We start from the raw sequence: 18,950 nt of genomic DNA on the forward strand, positions 1-18,950 counted from the left end.
GTAGCTGACTGAAGACCTACAATCAATAAGAGAAGACTTTATCTCAGGATAAACTGTGATGCTTTGTCTCATTAGGCATATATTGTGCTTACTTCTTCCTTAAAATATTTATTATAAAGTCCCAAATCCAGGTTAGTACAAAAGGGACAAAAGAAGGAGAAAGTGATTTCTTTTACAGACTCTATGGTTCAACACAAAGGTACGTATGTTGACATTTGTGACCCATAAATAATACATCGCAGGCAACTAAAAACAAAGTACACCTGTCTTATCAAGTAACTGATTTTCAAATTTACCAATATTAAGTCCCCAAATGCATCCAGCAGATGGTGCTCTAGGACACCTACTTCAGGAGAGTAATACTGTTTGTGTTACATCCACCTTATTTTGGCAAGACAAAGAATAAGGATTTATCAGTCACTCAGTAAAACCTATTAGGCTTTATGATAAGAACATAATTCCTAAATATGTGCACAAAAAATATACATATGCATAAGACATGCGCACAGAGGCAACCAGTAAATAATTCACCTGGACATATTATAATACTACTTTTCTTACAGAGTTGATGAGTGGTCTATGCATATCAGTGGTATTTATAGTCCTATGGCAAGATCATTCTAAATTCATTAAAAAAAAAATTTAGAATGCCTTAAAGTTAGAATTCATTTTTAATTATAGCAGGAATGTCTCATTAGGGTGATACTAGTAAAATTAACAACAGTAGGATTTACGGTAATGACTTAAATGATTGATGAGAGTATAACAAAATGAAGTTTTAGACAGAGAAAAAAAGCAGGGCAGCTATGGCATACAGTACTTTAAAAAACAGCTCTGTGGTCTGTGAGTGTTAGCCTTATGGTTAATAAAAACTTCTTTCTAATTAACGGTGCTGAAATATTCTTAAAGAACAGAATCCTGGTGTTATGAAAAAAAAAGTTAGTTTCTTTTTTTTTTTTCTTTCAGTAGACGCCATTCCCATAAAGGAGAAAGCTGACATAGATTAGCATGTCTGATTGCAAAGAGGAAAAAAAAAATGCCACCTTTCAATCAAATCAAAAACAGAATGTGAGAATGGAAAACTACTTTACTGAAACACTACACACACAAATCTAGGCATCACCCTCACAGTCAGCAACCATTTGCTTCCAAAGGTAATCATCTGTGGCTTAACAGAAAATTATTCAGATACCTAAAAATTCTGAAGTACTTGCTTGTAAAAGCTTAATAAGCATTTAATTTTAAGTTTAAGATCTATTAATACAACATAAAAATAGTGGATATTTTGTACATTTTTATCTGGCTTATAAGATCATTTCAAAGTTTTAAAGTATGTAAATGTCAATTGAATGCACTGGGAAACATTTTCTCTAAAATTTGGAAATATACAGTCCGGATAGCCTTATTCTGAAGGAAAAATGAATATTTCAGGAAAAGCATTTTGGTGTACAAGATTCAGTCCTAACACATACAGAGTCCTCAGGCCAACAGTGATATACCTCCATGTGGGAAACACTTTTCATTGAAATGTTCTTGGTTGATTTTATTTTAAAAAATTCACTAAATGGATTCCTATCTTAATGCTTTTTCTCATTGAGAAAATTGAATTTTTAGGAGATAAAAATCACAGGATTATTTTCTGTTACACAGGAAAACAAGGCTTTTGCCCCAGAATGCAGGCAAATTTCATAGAACATGCGCGTCCTTTCATAAGCTCCAACTTACACTATATGTAAATCGATTTCATCCAATTAGAATTAGCATGATTTTTACTCAAACAATGTGCATATTATTGGATAGCATGATTTAAAAAAAATAGTAATGAAGCTATCACTTTTACATATAGCACTAAGATTTGAAGAAAATGGTGTAAGCTTATCACGCTAGCAAGTAAAATTACTAGCTTATTCTCATGATTTTTGAAATAAAAAAACGAAATACTTGAATGAGTCCCTATGAGATGCACAAAAAACAGCCCTAGTTTTCTTTAATTTACCTATTTTCCCTTCAAGGAAGAAAAACATCTAAATTCAAAAATTTAAGTTCAGGCATGGGTGTATTTATGGACCACCTTGCAATTACATATATAAAAGGCTAACCATTTCTTAAAGGTCATTCATACTGCATCCCCCAGATACAATACAGGAATAAGCATAGCCTAAAAGTCATCTGAAAAGCTCTGACTTGAGCGGCTGCATCGTGGAGCCATCAATGAGCCAGGGGCTTATAAAATCCGAACCAGCTTGCATGAATTTTTAAAACACACGGTAAAAAAAGAAAAAAAACTGCATTTTTTTGTCATTTTGTTTTGTAAATCTTAGACTGGCTTGTTTATTTTTCTACTATAACGTGGAAATTCTCATTATATGAAAAAGTGTTTTTGTGTCTTTCTCTTAGATTCATGCTTCAAAGCTAAAGCAAAATTAAATTGGGACATCAGATGTTAGAAAAAGGCCAGAAAGGACGGGGGTTAACTTTGAGAAAGGTAATTTAATTTAGTCAAGAAACATTACAAAATGTATTAGAAAATTTTCTAGAATGTTTATTAGATGTGCTGTTACGTTATTCTTTTATTTTTTCCTTTCCATTACCAGCACTACTAGGAGTTAATATCCACCATACTGCAGACAATGAGAGGGTATAGATGAAGTGCTTTATGAAAAATATAACATTATAATATACACTCTAATGCCAAAAAGATGGTGTTTGTGTGGTGATTTATTTGCTCTTACCACCAGTGCTTCTGATAACACCTTAAGTCAGTTACTATTGTTGCTTTCATTTTGCAGACAAGACAGAAGGAACACAGCAAAACTCAGAACTTAGATTTGTCTTACTGCAAACTACTTAATTTGGTTAATCCTACTTAATTCATTTTTTTAAAGAGGACATGCATGTAAAAATCATTTCTAGGGTGATTCAGAGGATATTTAAATATGTATAAATATATTGTTCCCTCCTGGAAAGGCTGAATATTTCTAGCTTTAAAATGTACTTAAATTTGTGAAATGTATTAACAATTATATGTAAATGTAGCTAATAAGCCTTTATACACATTGGTAACGACATATAGAACGTGATTAGGTTCAAGTAAGTAAAAAAAGAAACAAAATAATTTCTTTTCTTGTATTTGGATTGCTGTATGTGCATGAAGCATCATACACTTTTTTAAGGCAAGTGAAAGTTCTTCCTAAATATTTTCAGATAACTAACAAAATGGTATATTGATTATCTATGTCAAATGTAGGTTTGTCGGAGATAATTTAGTGAATCTTGATAACTAGGTTTACAGACACAGGAAAAAAAAGAAATTCAAAGTAGTCACTCATCCTAAAAGGCCAAAAAGGAAAATGAGCAGAATGTAAGGGTCCATAATGAAAAGAACGTGAAGTACTTTTTAAAAGAATGTGAAAAACAAAATCCCCGAAGTTTATATATTTTACAATTTTTACCATAATTACATGTAAAATGGATATGTCTGTGCAAATATGTGAAATACCCAAATGTACACACTATCTCCCCAGATAGACACACACTAAAGTTTGATCTGATCACAAAGACTGTATTAACCATAGCATTGCAGCCTTAAAGTTATTGTTCATATTCTATTTGTATAGCAAATTATCTGTGCTTTGATTAAAATAAGAAATATATAGCAGAGGTTCACTGAATAAAAATTATGTTTACACACCACGTCAAACAAAATACAGAGCAGAAACAGCTTGATAAAATACTTTGCACATGCTTTTTAAATTGTACTGGCTTTCGACTACATTTTTTAAAAAGGTTTCACTTTCATACAAATATTATACATTTAATAAGCACAACTTTAAGAAGTCAATTCAAAATATGATAGATTTAAACATATTCAGACTGTTTCCTAATTTGGGGCTGAGTGACAGAAGTACGTGCCATAGGATTCAGGTAAAGTAATCAGGAACAACATGATCCTTCCTTAACCAAATACATTGCAACTTGCTTTAAATTAAGAAACTGTAAATATTTAAGAGCAGTTAAAAAGCTCTACCTTATGAAGTAAAAATCTAAAGCTATTCTTGCAGGAACTCTTCAGTGTTGTCATAATCATTTTAATTAAATTCTCATTTTTCAGGTGGTCCCTTTAATTGTTTTTTCCTACTTCTTAATGTGTTTTTCTAAAGCCATTTCTTTTCTGCAGCTGTGTGCGATTGGTTTTAATGGTAGCTGCTTCCTTTTTTGCCTTCTGTGAATTACAATTTTAAATGGTTACACATTTTTTGTTTTACTGCCTTCAGCATAGTTTCATAAAGATGTTTAAGGCTGTTGGTGAACATTTTCATTTCCCATCTGAAAAACCAAGAGTAAATTTGAATATTCCATATTGGCCTTTTATGACCTGCTTTATCTTTTAATATGTAAATGAAACATATTTTTTTATAAAGACTCATTTGTTTCCATGAAATTATAATGTTTTTGCTCTTTTAAAATATGAATTCAATAAACAAGATGTGATTGCTCTTTTATGTTATATCTTATTGTTCGTGAATGAAACACCTCTATTTTATGTGATGACAGCTATTTCCAATGAAGAACTAGTATTTTCAGATCATAAGAATAACGTATAACATGAAAAATGTGCTTGGATTTGAATGATCAGTGGTCACAAAATGTCAGTAACGAGGCTACCTAGCCCTTTCTTTAATTACAACTAAGAAATTAAAACTACTTGATAATTCAGTTTCACTTTCACCATGATGAAAAAGATAACTTCAACGCAAAATGTTATTACATATCACTTGTAAAAGTTTACTTATAAAATAAATTGTACTCACTGCCTGGGTTATCTCCAATCCCACTGGTTTTTCCATTCCAGTACCAGAGCAGAAGGGTTGCATCACGTGACCCTGAGAGAATGTAGCAATTTCCTCCAATGTACGACTCAGAACGAGTGAGGCAAGTGACAACATCCCAATGGCCAAACACCACTTGGATCAATTTTCCTGAAATACGAAACGATTTTCTTTAAAATTGCTACTAAAAAAAAAAATTCTAGTGACCATTTAACTTACGAGATAATAATTCCATATCAACTCAGATTATGATAATTCAGATTTTACAATAAAATTTGATCTGGTCCAACCTAAAAGTTTTCTTTGAATAGTACACACACACACCAACTGAACAGTGATAACATTTTTGAAAGGCAAAAACTATTTCAACTCAAATAAATAATATTACGGACCACGACACAGTATCATTATACATGGATACTACAAATTACAAATGAATCATACTACTGAGGAAAGCAGGTCCAGGAGAACACTTATTTGGAACCATTTCTTAAATTACTCAAAATCGTTTTTTAAGTGATTCAAAACCATACAAAACTTAGTTGCCTTTCTGTAAGTACTGTACAATTCAGACTTTACTAATACAAACCCATCTCTGAATTAGTAAAGGTTTAATGTATTTTTTCATCTTCTCCTTTTTTAGGTGACCTGTACAAGGGCAATAGAGCTCACTTTGGAGAGCTTTCGTTTTATTAAATCGGAATTACATGAGCCAAGTCATTCTTTCTTTGTTTTAATTGTCTGAATGATGAAAATTCCTTCGGGGGTGATGATGAAATTATGGCAGCTTATCTGATGGTAATGACTGGGGATGGCAGGGAGGAACCCAGTAAACTTCCACATATCTAGGGCTTCAGACACAGGATGAATTGTTCACAAAATGGTGTCAGAATAAAAGTAAAGCCTCCACCTTGTAGAATCTTTGTTTAATCAGATATGGATCGTGTTTGTAATTCGCAAAAGCTTGTCCAAATAATTAAATACTGTAGCAGCCCTTCTCTACAATTTCTAGCTAAAATTTTCCTTTGAAATGTCCACAGAATCCAAAAGCAAATGTGATGGAAAATTACTATTCATCATGAGTTTTTTTAAATAAATGTTTCAGTGCTGTCATAAAATTATAATTCGAATGGTCAAGGAAAAAAGACCACTAAGCTGAAAAAAATTAATATGCCTAAAAAGTTTGTGTTTAACAAACAGGTTTGTGCATAACCTGTGCACAAGATAAGGTCTCAATTATTTGTATTTAACTTTTCAAGATAATACTGAATACAACTAAAAATTTATTTATATTAAATTGTTTTATTTTTTATTTTAATAAACCCAAAACTTATAATAAATGACGCAAATTTAGAAACAAAATACTGAAATATACTTTAAATCAGATGGAAAGTCAAATACAATGCATTCACTCTTGCAGACTACTACCAGTAACTTTCAAATCCGTTTCATTTCAATCTCAAATTGCAAAATTAATAAAGTACATTTTTTCTCCTGTGACTACATTTCGTCAGCCTTTAAAACTGATATCAAAACATTTCATTTTAAAAATTAGCTATGGCAATAAGGAAATGTACAGAAAATTCAAGACTTTCTAGAATAAAAAATGGAACAGAAAAAGAGCAAAATTAAATATGAAAAAAAGTAATAATTTTCACATAATTTCCAATTTATATGCAGAACAAAGTGAAGAGGTTTGGTGATAAAATGGGTGTCGTTAAATTAAAGGACTTAGAAAAGATAAGAAAAAAGTTAGGTAGCTGGGCGCACTCATTACAAATTAGAAAACTGAAGGTTAAATCAGTGACTTTTACTTACTGAAGGAAACGGAACCACCATAGTGCGATTATGGTTTTGATCACAGAGTGTGCAGTGACTTCTGACTCAGCATACACCTGAATGCTGAGAGCATGCAAACTAGAGGACTGATTTAAGTATGTTACTTAGAGAAGGCTTATTTAGGATTTGATATCCATCAACTCAGTGGGTTGTCGAAGTGAGAATGAGCAAAATAACTACAACTAGATACGTGAGCTCTGGTGGCACAGAGGAAACCAGGAGACTTGCAAAAGAACAGCTATTCACTTGGTACCTTGCTTAATCTCCAACTTATTTGAGGAAAAGTGGAAAGACTGATCCGTAAAAGTGGGATGGGTTAAATATAGTGGCAGAATTATCCAACATTCATTTATTAACTCTGATTAGTTATGGCATCACTATGTATCTACGACGTCAGTGTTAGAAAAATGTATATGTAGTTACTGTGGTTTCTTTTTTTAACTAATATTTCCTAGAGGTTTAATTTTTGTCTAAAAAGTCATCACAATTATTTTCCATTCAACAAACACTTACTGAGCACCTACTAAGTGCCAAACATGAGGCCTTCCTACATCTATATAGTGGTAAACAGACATGGCACGTAGACGTGGTCCCTGCTCCCATAGTATGTACTGTCTGTGAAGCAGACAGACATTAAACGAACACAAACAGATATACGATTAGGAATAGTGTTAAGTATTGTAAAAATACAAGGGAGGATCAGTGAGGATAATAAGGTAGAACAAATTTAGACTGGGCGTCAGGGAAGACCAAAATGAGGGAGTGTGACATTTAAGTGTTTACATCTAAAAGGTTTCATATTCTAATAGAGATTAATTTTATTCTCTATAATTTATACTTTGGGTGCAATTCTGGAAAACATTGTTGTTTTTTTTAAGTTTACTTGTTCCTGTTCTGGCAGCCTTCCTCAGCAATATTTGTTATTGTTATGAGGTTGAGGTCCACTCCTCCTAAATAAATCACAACATATAAAGACCTGCTGCTCTTTTGGTAAATTATTTTTTGATAATCTCATAAATGTTCCTCAACCTTTATTTTTTGTTTCCTTTAATACCAGTCTACCTCTCCGCACACTAATATCAAATATTACCACAAGCACGAGAATATCCCTTTTTTGACAGAACAAATTTTCTAGTTAATGTTTTATTTGACAGCTGTGCTCAAAAAAAAAAAAAAAAAGGTAGAAAAAAAAGAAAAAAATCAAGCTCAGGCCTCTGCACCACTGAATCTAAAATGTGGCCTGAAAATAATTCCCACTGCAGAGGGAAGGTTTTATTGTTGTCTCTGCTGTTCTGGTTGTGTCCCGAAAACATGATTTATGTTAAAAGAATTCCTGATACAACCGTGTTTCTTCCCCACCCTCTCCCAAACCTAATAAGGATTTTTTTTTTGGGGGGGAGCTTATGTGCTAAAATATAATTGAGTTCAGCACTTGTGACAGCTTTGCCATTATATATTATTGAGCATACGCTTTTTCCCTTGCTTCTCTGCCAAACTTAGAATGTATTTAATATTCCTATTGTCATAAAACCACAAACAAATATTTACCCTAACTGAAATTATTAAAAAAAAAAACTAGCATGAGAGTTTGTATACAAGATATTAAAAAAGAAAGACACTACGACTATCCTTTGAGATTTTTTTCACAACTTTTCTGGCAAGTATAAATATTTTTATTGTATAAGCCAAGTCAGGTCCATTAAAATGAAGTTTAAAATAAGACTACTTCTTGTGAAAATGTTTTACACACACACAACACATTTCTAAAAACAATAAAGGAGAAGGTTTTTGGAAAGAGGATAAATGTTATGTAGTTTATTAAGTCTAATGTAACATGGCAGACATACTAGGAACTTAGTAAATTAGAGTGTTTTCCAAATTAATCAATGATTGACGGGCAACACCTGTATGAGATAACATGGTATAATCATAAAGAATGCTACATTTGAAGTCTGAAGAGCTGGCTCCAATGCCATGTTCTATCACCATTATCTATACAAATTTCAACAAGTCAACCTTTCTAAACTTCAGTTTCATCATCTGAAAAACGGGGATAAGGGCACTTTTTCTGTCTCACAGTTATTGTGAGGCTGAAACAATATCACGTATGTGAAAGAATTTTGTAAACTCCAAAGAACTGTATGAGTGTAAGAATTATTTCAATTAGTATTATACAAAAGTGAGGTTAGCTTTATTTTACAAATATCAATATTCACTGCCTCTTAAAAATGATATGGAATGACAACAAACTCCAAATCTTGAAATGTCAAACAAAACCAAAGACTAACAATATATAATTCCACTTATACGACATTCTGAAAAAGACAAAATCGTAGAGATGAAGAATAGGTCAGTAGTTGCAAAGAGGTTGAGGTGGGAGAGGAAGTTTGGGGTGACAGAGCTGCTCTGAATTTTAATTGCGGGGGTAGTTATGTAACTCTATATTACCCAAACTAATGGAACTGTAAACCAAAATAATACATTTTAAAGGATACAAATTGAAAAATAATTTTCAACAATGTTTAAAAAAAACCCAATAAGCAATCTAAAGGAATGTTTAAGAAAATCTTGTGAGAGTATAAAACAATTTTAATCTGACAATTTGTGCAAAAAATGAAGCCCAATTTGACGTCAAATAATACTAAGGTTGTCATTCCCAAAACAGTGAAAGAAAAGGTTAAAATTGAAATTTGATTATTAAATTATAATGATAAATATATTTCAGGAAAACTTATCAATCCCATTGCATTACTAAAGAATTCTAGAGGAGTTTTAGGTTCAACAGCAATCACCCTAATAGACCCGAACATGTAGTAAAAGCCCAATTAATTAGAAAGACTTGAATGACGATGTTTTCTTTCTGAATCTAAAGAATAAAGATGTAAATTATAAAGAAAACCTACATCATCAATTCCATAAAACAAAAAATAAACAAGATCATGTCCACAAACAAGTTCTAGGGTTTATTTTATGAACAGTACATATTCAACTATTTTCTCTACTTTCTCATAGCTATGTTACAATACGATCATCAAAATATACTTAGGACAAACTCCTTGAATAACCAGCAATTAATTTTTCCATACACTATACTTATGAAGGCAGGAGAAGGGACTCATACATTTTATAAAGATTAACAAGACTGAAAGATGATTTACCAGGAAACATTTAATAAACTAGAAATTTCAATTAAAACGAATTTCCTATTCTTACAACATTTAAATTTTTTGTTTCCTAGTCCCACATTATTTAATCAAGATATTTGTAGAGCCCCGCTTTTGTTGAAATATCGACTTTTACAGTATCTATCAAGTTTTAATGCATTGATATCTAATTTTAATTATTTTACATATTCAGCTACATATTTACTATAAGTCTATTTAATCCTCTAATGTCTCTAAAATACTTTATGAGATTCCATTACATTTTTCAATGTTTCTCAATTTCCTATATGCAGAAATTTATAAACATTTACTAGATTGGATCTCCTGTGATACTACTGAGTTGAGCTTGGTTTGTCCTTAGGGTCATGCATGTAAACATATATATACAGACTTAAACTTTTATATTTTAACAAAAGCTGCCACACATAATATCAGTAATCAACTACTTTTCTTCATGATAATGCAGCTTTCAGCAAGAGTCTATGCAGAAATGGGTGAAGGCAAAATATTCCCAAGAAATACACATAATGAGAATTTCCAGTAAGAAGAAAATCCTTTAAATAACACACAAGTGGGAAAATACACCTGTATGTGTGTGCACTTGCCGTAAGATTACGCATATACATGTGGATACGGTATTTCCTTACCAGCATATGGTTTTAAAATGAATCATTCCTTCTACAAGTATGAGGCTTGGGCGACAATCCATAAAACACTGCCTCTTAAAAACATGCTGAAATTAAATCAATAGTGGACTATATAGATTACTTGAAATGAAAAAAACAGTGTCTTTTCCTTATTTTACAAATTTTAGAATTGTATCATTTTTAGAAGGAAGATGAGAAGGCGTTCTAAGTCTCTCAGTGTTACTTATAGTAAACTTGACTTCACGGAAGAAGGAAATAACTGTTACCTGTGTCTGTAGAATAGACTCGGAAACTCTTATCCCAGAAGCCACAGATGAGAATATAACGGTTGTCTGATGTGATGACAAAGCACTGGGAATGGACTTGAATACTTTGGTCTAAAAGGTCAGTGATTTGCCTCCTGTGCATTCCTGTGTTGCTGGCTGTGAAAATGGAGGAAGAAAAACAAAAAAAGCTTACTAAACCCACTTACTAATCCTAGTTTGTCATCCTGGGGGTGGGGAGTAAGGGGGTAGATGGGACACATTGCAGGGTAAGAATATTTGATCTTTAATCTTAAATATAGTAATATTTGAAAAACCAAATAGGAAACCACATCGGATTGCTGGAACAATGTTGATAGCTCAATTCAACATCTCAGTAAGAAATGTTGCCTAGAGGAAAGAAATAACAACATACTACAATTTAAAAAGCGTATACAATTCTCAGAATACGCTTTTCCAGCTCTTGGGCAGGACCAAACTAGATTACAACCTCCAGATTGCATCACAGTTAGGTTTGTGCTTCTGACAATCTCATTACATCTATCGCCATGAGAATGGATTCATGTTGTGACAATCTATTACTTTTAACTTTTTTTGTCACAAGGAAGAGATATTAGAATTTAAATGTCATATATTTGAAACATTGTAGCATCTTGTATTACTTTGGCTTTAACAGGTCTTTAATTTGACTAGATGTGAACTCCCATTTCGCCTGTTTACAGCTGCAATTGCATATGTAAGGAAAGGGTGGAATGACGATTTATTAAAGATACTTGTAATTGAAAACGTTGAAGCACAGCACACTGCCACTGTTTTTACTCCTTAGGTAAGCAATAAAACAAGACAGCCTGGCAGTGTGTTTTCCAAGTGCTACAGAGCACCTGAGATGGGGTTTGTCGCAAAGCAGGAGGTCAGACCTAAACCCACATCAAGCACGTGGGAAGAGAAATAACCCTGGAGAAATACACTACCAAGTATGGCATTATCAGAAGAGGAATTTTCATGGAGATGCCTTTTTTGGCATTATGAGGCCAACAACATAGAAAGCTTTGCATCTAGTCATCCAAGGAGTATTTCACACCAACTTTCCAATACGAATAATGGTTCTTATGTGGCTAAAGAATCTTGATTGTACCAGAAATTGGAACAAACAAAATTTCTGTATCTGATTTATGTACTTTGTAGCATAGTCTTTCGTGTTTTTTTAAATACTATAAATGCATTATTAAAAAAATGAAAAAATAAGAAAACATCTACATTATTGTATATAATAACTAAGTTAATGTGACCAATTTAATAGAAGGCTCAGAAAGTAATACAGAAGAAAAAAAGTGTTCAAACTACTCCCCAGTGCTCTGCTGGGAACCATGGGGGCCACAGAATAATAAAATATCCCGTCCTCAGGATATACCCAACACAACAAACATGCACATATACACGTGAAATACTGCAAACTCTGCTAGTGTCTGACTGCATAACTAAACAGGTATGATTATTATAAACTGTTTGATAATAGGCTTCATATACTTTTGAGGGGTTAATGGGCTAGAAGGTGACAGCAGAAGTAAAAAAGGCAGAATTCTAGTTTGGGGTCATTTTCGGCCTCCTTCCACACAGATCTGGAGTTCCTGACAGATGAGGAAAAGCTTTTATGGGTATTATAGTGTATCACAGAGAGACTTCAGTATCCTATTGCAGTGAAGTTGTGTTATACAATTCCGTTTTTTTGTTTGCTTGTTTTTAATTCCAAGAAACCTAGCAATTAAAAACAAGGTATGTAGTACTTTCTATACTGATTATTACAGTATTTTATTCCACATGAAAATTATAAATATATTAGTTTTTGTCACCTTTTATTTGACTTTCGCTCCCATGATATACTTTCATACTGGTCCCTTTTTTTGGCGTGATCTCCCTCGTTCGACAGATCTGGGCACGTGCACAAAGTATTTATGGGTAAAGGCTGATGTCCCTTCAGCATTCAGATGAACTATTTTCTAAGTAAGTGCTTACTTGTAATTTAACACCACAACTATCTATCTATCTGTCTGTCTGTCTATCTATCTATCTATCTATCTATCTATCTATCTAATCTAAATATTCTACCTATTTCACAACTGCCTTTCTTTATCTCATTTTTTTCTTCTGGTAAACCTCCTGAGATTCAGTACTGAAAGTATCTTTATTTAATGAAAATTAGGTATATTTATCTAGATAAGCAGTCTTTAAACTGGGGCATTCATGTCCCTGGTGGTGGTCCTGGTGGTGGTGGTGATGGTGGATGTTAAGATTTCCCAAGGAGTACACAGGCACAGATGGTTTTAAGGGAATCAATTTCTAGTTCCTCAACTTTCATATGTCCTCCTGCCTGAAATACATTTGTCTGAGAACTCTCCCATGAGTTTTTCTTTCTAACCATCCCTTTCACATGCTCTTCTTCACTAGATAAAATAAAGGCATATTTCTTTCCTATCCAGAATCTTAAAATGGTGCTTGACCTCAGGGCATAAAAATCTTTTGAGAGTCAAATAAAGGGACAATTCAAAATACTAACGTGATGCTGAAAAGTGAATGCGTAGGTATCAAATCATTCTACAAGGTAGGTGGTTTCCAAATCATTGCTTTCAATGAAACAGAAGGAGGATATAATCCGGCTATCAATTGATGGACCATTAAAAATAAGTGTCAAAGGTGCTCGCTTCGGCAGCACATATACTAAAAATAAGTTTCAATGACAGATTGTTAAAATGATCATTGAATGATAGACCACAAAAATAATTCTTAATAGGTCACTGTATGAATTTTGTCATGTAACCCAGAAAGAGTTCAAAGATCTGAGTGACATTGTTAAAACTTTTCCCATTTTCATATGACATTCCTCAGAGCTTCCATCCATGAAAAACAAAAAAATAGGATAGAACTGTTGATAAATCGTGTCTCATTTAGCAACAAATAATGTTTATCCATGAATACGGGAGCTAACTGAATATTTATTTCTAGTAAATATTTGTTTTTTTCTTTAATAATGTTTATTAAAATTTATAATTTTTTAATCATAAAAACTAAAATTGTGTACGGGAAGTCAAATGAAAATATGAATTCAAGATGGAAAAGGAATAATGTAAAATTTTCAGCTGTTAACGGCTTTTTAATGTATTTTCAAAAACAATATGTTGAGCATCCAATTTAGATTCCATTGGATATATTTAACATTTTATACAGTATGCCAGAAATTATAAACTTTGCAACCATTTAAACTTGTGATGCAAACTTTCAGAGGTCAATTTTAAAAGGTGTAGGAAGGTTCATGGTTTTGAACAATTATTTTAGGGAATACAAGAGCAAACAATTCGATGACCACCGATCTAGAGCAGGGATAAAACTATGGCCACAGGCCAAATGTGGCCTGTGCCTGGTTTTGTACATAAAGTTTTATTGGCAGACAGCAATGCTCATTTGTTTACATATTGTCTATGGCTGGTTTTGTGCTGTAACAGCAGAGTTAAGTAGTTGTGTCTGATATCTCATGGCCCACACAGCCTAAGATATTTACTACCTGGCCCTTTACCAAAAAAAGTTTACCCATGCCTGGTCTAAAGGGTTACAACTGCTGAATTCATTTAACTAGACTTTACAGGATATTCATTGTCAAATTTTAAGGCAAACGATAAGTCTATACTTCAGAAATAATGCTTTAAATGACTTAGCAAGTGGGCTTTATTATTTTCCTGACTTTTAAAACTCTACCAAAGTGAGCATTTTTTTTTTTTTTAATATATGGCAAATCATAGCTACTCAAAGCAAAATAAAATCTAGGAACGAAAGTAGTATTTATCCTACACATAGATTTACTTCTGAAATCTCTGCTTACATTTGGGGAAATGATAACTGAATGAGTTTTCAGCTAAAGGTGGTTTTAGTTCATCTTGACAGTTAGTCTGCAAATGGTGACAATTTACCTGTCTACTGCAACAATGGTTTCAAAGACAAAAAGGGTGACATATACATAGGGAACATCTTGAATTTCAAAATAATAAATCAGCTTACTCATATGCTGTATTTAGAAACTTCAAAATTCTAACAAATTTACTTGTGCCAGGAAACTTGACAAAATTATAAGCCAAACATCCATGCTAATAGCATACCCCTAGATTCACGCAAATAGCGTACCCCTAGAGTTAGGCAATGAAGTGTTTTATTCTAAAAGTTCCTGAATAACATCTTTACCATCAAGGCTTTTGAGTGAACATTTTGAGTGAAGCCACATTTGAGATCACCAGCCACAAAAATGAAAAATGCTAAACTAGAGATTTCAACGAACCTACTCAAAAAGCGTAACGGCAATTAAATATTCTAAGTCATCCCCTGCAGATGCTCATTTCATCCCAATGACTCTTTCTGGTCTCCTCCCTTTCCTTTTTTTTCAATCCTGCCCTGAACAAATTTAACCTCCAATGGCAATTTATTGGGCTGTAGGACCCTAGGAAAATGAATACAAATATCTTAACACTGCCATTGGGAAGGCAATATATTTCAACTTTGAAACTGCTCTGCAATTGCACATTAATCCCCTCAGACTGAACAGAGGGTCCAGGAAGAAAGGATTGATCTCCTTTAATGATGAAACCCTGGCACTACAGTTTTATTTTTCACAACACAGTGCTGCTGAGAACCCCACTGTTATTATGAAAATTTCCCTAGCAAAGGAGCTCCATCACATTACTGGTGCACCCATTCATCACCACGTGCCTCACTCCTGCTCATCAACAAGTCTGAGTGATGAAAAGATCCAATATTATCCTGACAGTACTTCATGCGCATTCTCAATCACACATTATTACAGCATCCATATTAATTTTCAGTGACACTCGTCCTAGGCCTGTTCAAATTAGGCAAACCAACGAGGGGGAGTTGATGAAATACCAGCATAGCCACAGCTCATTGCATTCCAATTTGCATGCAAATGGTTTATCAGGAAAATTCCATTCCCAGCAACCAGCAAGTGAAAAACAACTGTAATCTACACTTCAGGGCCACCATACAGAGCTTAATGAATCGCAAAGAGAGAAGGAAGTGACAGACCTACGAGAGGATCGATTTCCACTGGCAGCTGGTATGGCTGGTCTTGTACAGCACCTTGATGAGCTGGAATTCACAAGATGGAAAAAAAAAAGGATTATTTTTCATATACAAACTACATAAAAAAACGCGTAAGTCAAGTCTTATGTAGAATTGTTTCCAACCTCCAAATCTCTCATACAGTTTTGTGAAATTTAAAGAAAGAAAAACCATCCAGGTGCTTTCCTGGCTGGCTTATTAAACATTTATTTTAGATTAGTGCTGTTCTGAACATGTGCCATCAGCAGTGGCTCCAGTCCTCAGCCATAAGCTATAGCAGATGCTTGACTGGCAACCTCTGATGCTGCAACAAAACAAAATTAAGTGGTAAAGCGCGCTGAAAACAAAATGTGACAACCATCTGCTGACTGTAGCAAATACTACTTTTTTTGGTTACTTCTTTAAAAGGCAGTTTTGAATGCTGCAGCACAAAGGATCCACAAAAACGTCAATTTATGATGGAGAAAGGGAAGGTTCTAAGTCAAGGAACATTTAATGTTTCATCCATCACTGAAAATCAATCAATTGAAAGTTTGAATAAAAATAAAGAAAGCTATCCACAGATAAATGTTTTAGTTAAATGCATTTGACTGAAATATCCTCTTAAAGGTTTGACTGAGGTTTTTTAAAAAAAAATTATTAATATTTAATATATCCATGGTTTCTATTTAAAAATACTCTCAGAAGTAAATGAGTAGCAAAAATCAATCCATACTAAGAATAGTTTGCTCAATTCTCAAAATGATTCTAAAGATTCGGGCACACTTACATTTTGTAACTGAAAAGAGATTTTGTAGGCTATTTCCCTGTGAAAGGTAGGAGACCTAGGTAGAGAAGAAGTATACTAGAAACCCGAGCTGTCACCGGCCAGCTATGCAACCTTAGGCAAATCATAAACCCCAAATGAAGGGTTTGGAATAGATGATCTTTTCAGCTTTGTAATTCTGGTAGTTACGTTCTGGGCCCTTTTCTAAGTTATTCTCCCCAAATGACTCAGCCATTCATCCTGGTCAGTATCTGCCTTTTATAGACTCATAAACATTTAAACTGCTTGGTTTGTATCAGCTCTAATACCACCAGATTTTAGGATATTTTTCTGACTGTCCTCGAGGGGCTGAAAATAAAAATGGGGTACATTCCAATGAGTTTATTAGATTATTTTTTAACTTACTATGTCATCATTTTCCCTGTTAGTAAATACAAACTTTTCAAGGATGTTTGGAAGACAAAATAAATGATAAAATAACTGAGTAAGTACAATATTAGCACTAACAATTATAGCTGAACATTTATAGGAACTTAAAGTAGCTGAAAAAGGGAAGCCATATGACTCACTCTTTTTTACTGAAGGCACTGTCTTCGCTGATTACTGGCTCTGCCAGTAAAGAAATAACATGACATACAGGGAACGATCAGGGAAAATGGACCATAGCTTCTGATTTACCCAACGTTATCATTTACACTAGTAATATCAGTACTGACTGACATGAATACCTTGAGGATTTTTCGCTACTTCTCTGAGAACCTGGGATCATAGAAACATTGAAACCAAACTATCAGTGAGAGGTTTCGGTCATGCCTCCAATCCCAGTTCTGCCACTAACTGTGTGACACTGGGCAAGTTATGTAGTCTCTGTGTTTCAGTTTCCTGATCTGTGTGATGGGTTAGATAGGTTAGGTTAAACCATATGAAATTACCAATACCTGACATTTTGACTGATAAAAGTGGCAATTTTATATGACCTAATCTAAATAGAGAGTGTACCTCCTAAGATTGTGGAGGGCATTCAGTGTGTTAATACATGTAGCGTAATTAAAACTGTATTCAGAACCTAGGAAATGCTCTACAAACGTTAGCTGTTATTATAATTTCTTTTTTTGAGGTTGTACAAGGGCTTTTGAATGAGAAAGAAGGATAAAGATGAATTTTTTTCTAAATCAGAATTCAAACACTAGTGAAAAAAATGACAGGAGCTATAGCTGTCTAATGAACAGCTATGGAAATCACAGATTCTCAGATAAGAACCAGAAGCTAAACTAACAAAAAAAAAAGTGTAACATGAATTTGATATTCACTGAAGAAAAACTGTTAAGGATTTTTGACATTTGTTTTAAATCAAGGCATACTGACACGATAGGATGAAAGATCAGATTTATGTAAATATATCTTAAATGAAGCATAGATTTAATAAAATGAATGCTTAATATTTTTAGGTGTAGGTGTAGCTCAGTATTGGAGATCACATTGTAGAATAATAGCACACCTGTATTATGTTATTATGTTTTGCATTTATCTGGGGAAGAGCTGCTATGTCATATTGTAAAGCCAGAGGGTGGGGACAAAAACCACTAGTGACACAAGGTACAGACACAAAGAGCCTCACTGGGAAGAATGACAGGTAAATAACTGGCAAAACATACGCAATCCCGTAGGCTTTTATCTTACAGAAAGGTGAGCTGGGGCTGGGGACAGCAGATGGACCATAAGTGGTACTCCAGCAGAAGGACACTTCCCCTAAATCACTTTACATATATGACGTCGGACAATTACATTCGTGAACTTGTTACAATGATGTTGCTAACCTTTTTTGATATCAGAGGGATTATTCATTACGAATTTGTACAAACTGGACAAACAGTTAACCAAGTTTACTATTTGGAAGTGCTGAAAAGGCTGCGTGAGAAAGTTAGACGACCTGAACTTTTCACCAATTCATGGCTCTTACATCACGACAATGCACCAGCTCACATGGCACTGTCTGTGAGGGAGTTTTTAGCCAGTAAACAAATAACTGTATTGGAACACACTCCCTGCTCACCTGACCTGGCCCTCAATGACTTCTTTTTTTACTTGAAGATAAAGGAAATATTGAAAGGAAGACATTTTGATAACATTCAGGACATCAAGGGTAATACGACGAAAGCTCTGACGGCCATTCCGGAAAAAGAGTTCCAAATTGCTTGAAGGAGGACTAGGCGCTGGCATCAGTGTATAGCTTCCCGGGGGGAACATTTCAAAGGTGACCATAGTGATATTGAGCAATGAGGTATGTAGCACTTTTTCTAGGATGAGTTCGTGAACTTAATTGT

General features: G+C 33.7%; 1 protein-coding gene across 3 annotated transcripts in view; it reads right to left on the reverse strand.

Moving 5' to 3' along the window:
- Positions 1-18,950, reverse strand: part of LRBA (LPS responsive beige-like anchor protein) — a 570,825-nt gene that overhangs the window by 20,133 nt on the left and 531,742 nt on the right. For 2 of the 3 annotated variants that reach the window (XM_081075612.1, XM_081075611.1), the window contains exons 51-53: positions 15,825-15,887; positions 10,746-10,901; positions 4,812-4,979 (exon numbers count right to left, since the gene is read on the reverse strand). In XM_081075612.1, the coding sequence (XP_080931738.1) occupies positions 4,812-4,979; positions 10,746-10,901; positions 15,825-15,887 (387 nt within the window). Of the gene's footprint in view, positions 1-3,724; positions 4,327-4,811; positions 4,980-10,745; positions 10,902-15,824; positions 15,888-18,950 lie in introns of those variants that run through there. The other variant, XM_081075613.1, reaches the window with a different exon arrangement.

The sequence above is a fragment of the Rhinolophus hipposideros genome, assembly GCF_964194185.1.
Source record: "Rhinolophus hipposideros genome assembly, chromosome: 16".
Classification (NCBI taxonomy): Eukaryota; Metazoa; Chordata; class Mammalia; order Chiroptera; family Rhinolophidae; genus Rhinolophus; species Rhinolophus hipposideros.